Source organism: Anneissia japonica, unplaced genomic scaffold (genome assembly GCF_011630105.1).
Source record: "Anneissia japonica isolate Jap-2015-1 unplaced genomic scaffold, ASM1163010v1 scaffold287895_len483588_cov180, whole genome shotgun sequence".
Lineage (NCBI taxonomy): Eukaryota > Metazoa > Echinodermata > Crinoidea > Comatulida > Comatulidae > Anneissia > Anneissia japonica.
In genome coordinates, this window is record NW_022701552.1 from 252,371 (window position 1) to 260,743 (window position 8,373).

Sequence of the window (8,373 nt, forward strand, 5' to 3'; positions counted from 1 at the left end):
GTACCACATTCGTGTCGTCACGACGCCAAGGGGGCATGACTCCCTGTTGTCAACAGACGTAGGTTACCGTTCATTGCGCCTGAATGACTTCATATAAGCTTTCTGGAATAGGCATTTTAAAATCTAATATTTTACCATCAAAATGTACTAAAAACACAAAAGCTCGCATTATATTAGTTATCGAACACACATTTAATCATCAATTAAAATTTACAAAGAAAACTAAAATACCACATCTTAATAATCACGTTAGAAATTGGGATCAATGGTTTGTCAGTGAAGAAAATGGCATCCGGTTGAACGCTTTTTTTTGCAACGATAGCAACAAAGTAGCATCACATGGTATCGTGACGTAACACTGTAGTACTCTATAATATTTATTGCGTATTACGCATTATACCTTGAGAAAAAATGTGTCTAATGGGCCAAGGGTGTATACCACGTTAGAAATTGGGATCAATGGTTTGTCAGTGAAGAAAAATGGCATCCGGTTGAACGCTTTTTTTGCAACGATAGCAACAAAGTAGCATCACATGGTATCGTGACGTAACACTGTAGTACTCTATAATATTTATTGCGTATTACGCATTATACCTTGAGAAAAAATGTGTCTAATGGGCCAAGGGTGTATACCACTTGGCCTCACAGCTCAGTTGGTAGAGTGTCCAAACATTAATCAGAAGGTCTTCAATTCAAATCCCAATGGGGAAAATAAGTTGTTTCCTCAAAAATTTCCCCAAAACAGTATTGCTGAATGTAAGCAGCAGAATGAAGAGTAATCACCGAACAGTCAACAGTTCTGAACAACACTAGAAGCGTTAAGCAGCAACACTGTAGTCTGAGCAACATAAAATTCTGATTATTCATAATCGAAGGTGAGACCTGTCCCATGAAGGTTCTGCTGGATCACGGCATCAAACGCCTCGTTTTGAGCAACAGTGAAATGATTCTTCCAGTCACCAATTTGACCTAGTTTTACGAAAACAAACAGAAAATTACCATCAATCGTGAAAACATATTTCAGAATACTGTACTTAAAATTGTAATCTAATTGCATTCTTACCTAGCCACTGGATAATACCAATACATACATGTACACATCCTAATATGGACAGAACTTCTGAAAATGCAACACTGGATTCAAGTCCTATATTTTCAAAAGAACACCTTAATTTCAAAAATTTCCATTAAATTTCTCAAACCAGACCCTAATGGGGAACGCAGTTCCTATTGCTATATTTGGAATGTTACAAGTAATGTTTTATATATTTGAGTATTTTTGAAAGTTTTATCAGGGAGGAAGCAGGGTGGGGTTTGGGGTCCTGTTACAAAATGGCTACATGGTGTTTGCGATTATTCGATCTCTGACTATGCTAATATATATGTTTATAGTTCAAAGAAAAAGACCAATAGGTACCGATTTCAGGCTGAGTGCCATACTCCTAAATATACTCTGCAATGTTGAGTCTCTTGTTATGCCTATCACTCGGATATTTCACTATGTATGCAACATACTAATTTGAAAACAATTTTTGAAAAGCTTGGCATACACTTTTAAATGTTGGTCTGTCAGACCCAAAACAAAGTTTGTTCAGATGGCTAGGTAGTGTATTCTGGTGCATAGGATCAAACAAATCATGTATATCTCTGTCAGAAGCTGGATAAAACGTTAATTTAGCAAAAAGTCATTATCCTTATTATTATCAAAGAGAATGGAAAGATGCCTAACTTTGTATGCATGTAATTTGAGTTTGTGTGCGTGTTCGATACAAATGTCTTTTATGTGTATATCATCTCTTTTGAAGGATGGCCTCTAAGTCGAGGCAGTACTTCTGAGATTATGTTCCATTTTCAAAGCAAAACTGTGAGTTGGGCCTCTAAGCAAATTGAGATATTTTTTAAATATCTATGCGCTATACACAAATGGTATTATTGTTAATATATTACCTATCCATTCTATATCCTTTTTTAAGAGCTAAATTGTAATGTAACCTTTTCGAATGAATGGTGATTTTCCCATAGCTTTGGTCAGAAACTTGCCATCGGGAGTTTTCTTCTCAATGTTGTCATACGTCTTTTTCATGTTCTTCAATTCGGAATGGTGCACGACACGATCAAGTTCCTCGTCACTTAGAGGGCGTTCAAGATGGTCAGCAAACCTGATGATTGACCCTCTTGGATCCTATACATAAATTTAAAAAATTTTTATATATTGTAAAAGAATACACTTTAAAGAAATATAGTTCTTGATAAAGCTGTTCAGTGGCGGATCAAGCGGGGCCATGAGTTCCCGTGTGCCCACCCCTCCCCCCCTGTCAGTCAAGCAGAAAAATAAAAAAGAGGGAGAAAAATTTTAGTTAAAGAGAGGAAAGAGGAAAAAAAAGGAGAGCACACATGAGTTCAGTGGCAATCCAGGAGTGGGTGAAAGGAGAGCTCGATTATTTACCACTTATTTACACCAACCATGGTGGGGCTGAGTGGGGCGTGGCGGCGTGAACTTTGTTCACCCCGTCAGAAATTCTCTGGATCCACCCCTGCTGTTAAACAATCATAATGTTATTTAGACCAGAAGTACTTACCAGTGGCCAGCCAGAGGTCATCCTCAACCGACCCTATTAAGGAGTTTTTATATTATAAACATTTTTTAAAGTGCTGAGATTGTTGTCATGTCTTATATTGTTATATAGCAGACTAATACTGTAGCTACCTTTTATTCATTATGATTCAGTTTTTACTATTATTTCAACAATACTTTGTGAGGGTGATCCAGCCAGAGATACAAAGGGAACAATACATGACTACAAAGAATAACCTAGACATGAATATAAAGCTGAATAATTAAAATTCTATTTATAAAGATAAAATTGAAAAAAAAAAAAAAAAAAAATTTTTTTTTTTTTTTTTTTTTAATGGTCATTTGCATATCGTACCTTTTTCATATCCTCATACTTCATATAAAGGAAATTTGGTTCATGTCGATATTTCCAGAAACTGAGAATATGTGTAAAGAATCCACCACCCATCACTGGAAAGTAAACGTACAAGAGAGGTTTAATCTTTTGTAGCTTCAGGGCTTTCAATTTGAACAAATCTGTATTACAAGGGGCCTTTCAATTTCCGATGAGATGTAGGAGGCCATATTTCTAGGTTAAGTAAAGGGTAGTCCTTCGCTGTAGTCTCAAGAAATCATAATTTTGGCCAAAAGAATTGTGGTTAACTGGTGGGTGGATGGGGCATAGGTGTAAGAAACGTTAATTGTCAGCAAGGGGTTTAAACACTTGACCATGTTGAGAGATTTAATAGTAAACACTGCACCACCTGCTCTCAAATACCTGATTTCAAAAATGTTTCACTCAGCTATGTTCCAGCTTTAAATCAAGTTGCTTATGTCCCCTGGCTTTCTTTTGGGCATACAAGATCAGGCCCATCCTTTTCTGGACTTGGAGGGTTTCTTTTGCCCTGCATTCTTTAATTTAAAAAAATATAAATGCAAAGTGGCAACCTATCAATAGTTAGCTCTGCTTTCATCATTGAATGAAACCTTTACAGTGCTTACAATCATCTTGCTTTATCCATTCCTCAGCATGTACATTCCAGTCTGATTGGACCAACCTAGACATCGCATGGTATAATGATACGCAACAATCTTTAGGGTTTCTGGTTACATAAATCACCTGAAATGAAACAGTACATACCTATTGTTTAACTATCCCCATTAAAGACTTCAAGTAAGTTTGAACATGAATATGTGAAATGTGCATTATTCTGCCCTTCCTTAATACTCTTGTGAAAAAGATTGATTTCTGTCTGCATTGGAAAATACCATCAGACAGACTACAGTAAGTTGGTATGTACACTTTGCTATGTGATGGATCATAAAGTTTTGAAAGAGCTCGCACTACTTTATTTATTTTATTTTTATTTCATTTATATATCGCTCTTAACAAAGCGCCTCACATGATCGAGAACTAAACAACATCAAAGCATTGCAATCACAGACAGCACAAAACAAAGAGATAATATAACATGTCATAGAATCCGAAATCGACTCTTGGCACTCATGAAATAAAAACTTTTAGTTGTTTCTTAAAGAGTTGATGTTGCTGATGTTGTTTTTATTACTATCCAAAACAATCTTGTCATGTGATTTCATGGTCATGGCGCTATCAAACTAAATGGTACTAGTACCTTAGGCTTCTTTGAGAAAACCTGAGAAGGGAGGAGTTGTTCAGGCAGGTGGGTGAGTATCACTCTACACCCTTCTAATGAGGCCAGCTTTAAATGAAAGGGTTCCAACAAAGTAAGGTTGCTTTTATCCTTTGGGTACGACATTTCAAGTGGAGCTTCCTGTCGACTACGGTCGATCTTTTCAGGATCACCACCAGTCAGAATTAGATTGATGATTTCAGCTGACCAGTGGGTGCCTATGTGAGAAATATGAATAGGTACATTTTAAATAGACTATGTCTGTTTGTAAAACAGAACAGAGGGCTTTTCATGATTAAAATTCAGGGGTGATGCCAGGATTTGCCCGACTGGAGGGCCAACGATTCCAGACGAGAGCAATGTGGGTGTGTTCAGGCATTGCTCAAAATCTTTTGGAAGTGGTCTGAAAATATGACAATTACTGGTTTCAAAAGCTTATTAATCAATTTTAGAGTCTATGTAGAAGATATCATTTTTTCCTCCATCACAAATCCTGCACCTCTGGCCCTCTACTGGCACCAATCTTGCTGCAATTCAAAATTAAGTGAATGTTTAATGGGTTTCAGATTTTACCAAATGTAATGTAAATCAAAAATTTTAAAAATCAAAACAGCCAAACAAATAGTCAGATAAACCAATATTTACCACATTTAGGAAAAGTAACCAAGAATATGTCATCCGGTCTGACTTCAAATGTTGCCATGGCGTCCAAGTTAGCAGGAGGTATAAAAAACTTGTTAAACTTAACCCCTTTGTAGTGATAGAAACCTTTCACAAATTCTTCTTCTAAGAATGCTTTTTCTGCCATGTTTATCTGAAGAAAAAGTTGAAACATTTATACACAATAATAATTAGTACTGTAATAACAAAACTAATGCAGTCATGGGATCTAGAAGTTTCCATTAAATTTAACACTTGACCAATCAGAAAGTGCTATTCAATAGGTGGGGTTGGGAAGAAAAAATATATAAAAAGAGGGAAAAAGAAAAGGAGGAAGATGTATGGACTCCAAAAAACAATTTTAACTTCTATTTAAATGTAATGTATTGTGAAGCATTTCTTGTTAATTAACCACAACACACAAACATGATTGCTTTTACAAATATTAGTAATCAGCATTAACTTTTATTATAATACAGAATATTTTTAGGATTTGTGCATATAGATTTCTTCAATCAATATAGACTGAAATAAATAAGTGTGTTTTGCATTATTATCATTTAGTAATTAAACAAAATAGTACACTATTATTTCACAAATATCAGTAAATTCATCTGTATAAGGATTTTTAATGGACCTTAATTTCCAGAGTATCAATCACAAATAACAACTAACCAATCAGAACTGAGCCAGCAATATGCTACAAGTCTAAAAATATCAAAAGGGCAGACTTGGGCTTGTTTCTGCTGAGCAAAAAAAACACTTGTTTTTAAACGGTTATTAAAAAACACGTGTTTTTTCCCCAGTAGAAACAGGCCACAAAACAAAAACATGGTTAGGAATGCGTTCTAAAAATGCGTGTTTTTACACGCTTTCGTTATAGGGTTCGCATTCAGAAATATGCATGTTTTGTGGTACACTTTTCAGTCATGACCCGTAGGTGACCCAAATTGACCTCTTCGTTGGTTTGACTGCTTGTACGCAAGAAATTTGGGGCGAAGAAAAAAATTAAACCAATAGAATGACATGGTTGAAGATCATACCATACTTTTTCATACTTTCGTGGTGTGTTGTTTACTTCTTTCGCAGCATGCGCACATGTAGCTCGCAATAGGTAAGGTCGGCTTCAACTTCCGTTGGTGACCATCATTTAGGCTCCGCCCACCCGTTTTTGGCGTTATTTAGCAGAAATACGCCCATAGAGGAATTGTACAGTACAAGTATTCCTATTTATATTATCATATTTTATAATTGATTGTATAATTATTTATATCTTTAAACAAAGTAACTATATTACTTTTATTAATTATGTTTTGTTACTTTTTTGTATTTAACTGAACCACTTTGGCAAAATCAGTACATTGTATTGAAAGTGTATTTCAGAATAAAGAAAGAATAAATAAATAGATATTAAACTGTTTGCAGATTAAAGCCCACGTCCCATACGATTTAGAAATAAAGTGAAACACACTGCAAAAATGAAATTGTTTCCACAACTAAAGCGCAATTGAGCAACACATCACGTCTCATTGCGCGCGCCATACAATATGCTTCATCCCACCCTACTTGTTGACATTCTCGAACGCAGGAGGGCCTAGTCAGTAAAAAACAAAAAAAAAACCAAAAAAAACAAACTAAGCCAGCCTAATCTAGCCTATATATTTAGGTTTCAACACTCTTATTTCCAAGAGTATCATGCAATGCGACAATAATATAGTATGGTACAAATGAAATCGTGTCGTACGTACACTCCGTAGCAACTTGATGGACGGTATTTCTGTTCCGCGAGCGACTTATCTCTACCGGTATGGAAGGCCATTCTGGAAAATTTAAGGGTTTCATACTGATTCATCGACTGGTGAGTTTGCAGGGCGTTAGCCCGTACACTACCATCACTAACACAATGACATACTATTTTCTATTAGAATCGAGTCAAATTGCCTTCTACTCTAAATTAGCTTCAAGTTAAAAAAACGAAGTGTTTATGTGCCTCTTTAATAATAATAATAATAATAATAATAATAATAATAATAATAATAATAATAATAATAATAATAGTAATAATAATAATAATAATAATAATAATAACATTTATGTAGCGCATAATGCCGGAACTTCTATGAGCTTAACATAAACAGAAAAAAGAGTGAAAAAAGTAGAACTTTAGAAATAAACTAAATATCTAACCAACACCACAATGAACTGTGAACAAATTACAAAATATGATTATATAAAATCTTCGTAACCACCCTTCTTATATAGTTCTACCCACTTTGGAAAAATCTGTATCTTATTAGCTGTCTCCGAGTTTTTCGTTAATAAATAGCCTTTTAATGTCTTTAAACTCTCAATTTGTTTTCCTCCTCCAGAGAGACTTTTTGAAAATAGCTTTTGCATATAAGCGTTGTGGGCTTCAATCTCGTCCTTTAATTTACTATTTATTTGATAATCATACGGTACATTTAACAAAAACTGATGGAAGCCCAATAAACTTAAAGGCATCCGGCACGCCTCTGAATAATGATAATTAGTTTCAGAATAGATAATTGAATACAACATAACACGGATAGGCCATATGCATTGAAGGCAAAACGGGAGGAGAGGGCACGTGCCCCCGTGTGCCGCCCCCCCCCCCCTTTGCTGGATCCGCCCTGTGTGTGTGGTGGATGCATGGTTAGCTAATTTGTCTGACCCTGTGGCACTACAAACGCAAAATTGTAATGATGCTACATAAATTTACTGTAGCACGTCGGCGTTTACAAGAGATCACCGGATCACCCGTGGTAAACAGAACTACATACTGTATTCGCACGACGTAATTCACCTTGCTAGTGAGTTAACATGTTTACTCTGTGTGGCCTCAACGACCTCGTTTTAACACGCCCATCCCTGTAACATATTCGATGGGTCAGACCATGGAGGTATTATTATTATTATTATTATTATTATTATTATTATTATTATCAATAATACCTCCATGGTCAGACCATGGAATGAGTTTTTTTTTTCGTCGTGTCAGGAACATTATGCACTTTGAGTGATACGCACAGTTTGCATATCTAACAACTCTACTTTATCCGATCTCACCCCCCCCCCCCCCCCATATGGCGCCAAGATTCGACGAGGTCGTCGGAGCAAATATAATTTGCCTATCAAAATAACGTTATGATTGCCTAGCCTAATATGGTCTAAAATAATATGTGGTCCATGGCCTACTAATAAGCCAAGCTTCCCGTGTGAACCAACCCAGGATCTTTATCCCGGGGCTCTGACCCGGGACAGCCCCTGCGGGACATGTCAGAACCACCCTGTCGGAAAAATTTCTGGTAAGACACCACTGCCTCAATGTAACAGTTTGACAAAGAATACTCTTAAGTTAGGACTCTCTACATTGGTTTTCGTCTGCATTAATACAGAAACTAATAAACATAAAAGGTTGATACATAACTCTCTGATTTCTTTTGTAACCGGAACAGAGAGATAATCTCAAATACAGCTGCACGACCT

The 8,373-nt window shown here is 36.0% G+C and overlaps 1 protein-coding gene across 3 annotated transcripts; it reads right to left on the bottom strand.

The window, feature by feature from the left end:
* Positions 1–256: 256 nt before the first annotated feature.
* On the bottom strand, positions 257–6,669 carry LOC117103617 (sulfotransferase 1C3-like). 3 transcript variants are annotated; one of them, XM_033244199.1, is made up of 8 exons: positions 6,615–6,659; positions 6,334–6,336; positions 4,852–5,020; positions 4,189–4,424; positions 3,557–3,674; positions 2,931–3,025; positions 1,993–2,182; positions 257–969 (listed from the first exon to the last, which is right to left on the bottom strand). In XM_033244199.1, exons 3-8 carry the CDS (start codon positions 5,012–5,014, stop codon positions 860–862), a joined length of 912 nt encoding a protein of 303 aa, XP_033100090.1. In that variant the 5' UTR covers positions 5,015–5,020; positions 6,334–6,336; positions 6,615–6,659; the 3' UTR covers positions 257–859. The 3 variants fall into 3 exon arrangements, with proteins under 3 accessions (XP_033100090.1, XP_033100091.1, XP_033100092.1); XM_033244200.1 differs by lacking the exon at positions 6,334–6,336 and having other exon boundaries at positions 6,615–6,669; XM_033244201.1 differs by lacking the exon at positions 6,334–6,336 and having other exon boundaries at positions 6,611–6,651.
* Between the last annotated feature and the right edge of the window lie 1,704 nt (positions 6,670–8,373).

What these genes read in the sequence shown, in the direction of transcription:
- LOC117103617 (XM_033244200.1), bottom strand. Translation starts at nt 5,014, where the DNA reads ATGGCAGAAAAAGCATTCTTAGAAGAAGAATTTGTGAAAGGTTTCTAT. An exon ending in GGTTACTTTTCCTAAATGTG is followed by an intron (nt 4,425 to 4,851) that starts GTAAATATTGGT and finishes TTTCTCACATAG; the next exon opens with GCACCCACTGGTCAGCTGAA. An exon ending in ATGGATAAAGCAAGATGATT is followed by an intron (nt 3,026 to 3,556) that starts GTAAGCACTGTA and finishes TTTACTTTCCAG; the next exon opens with TGATGGGTGGTGGATTCTTT.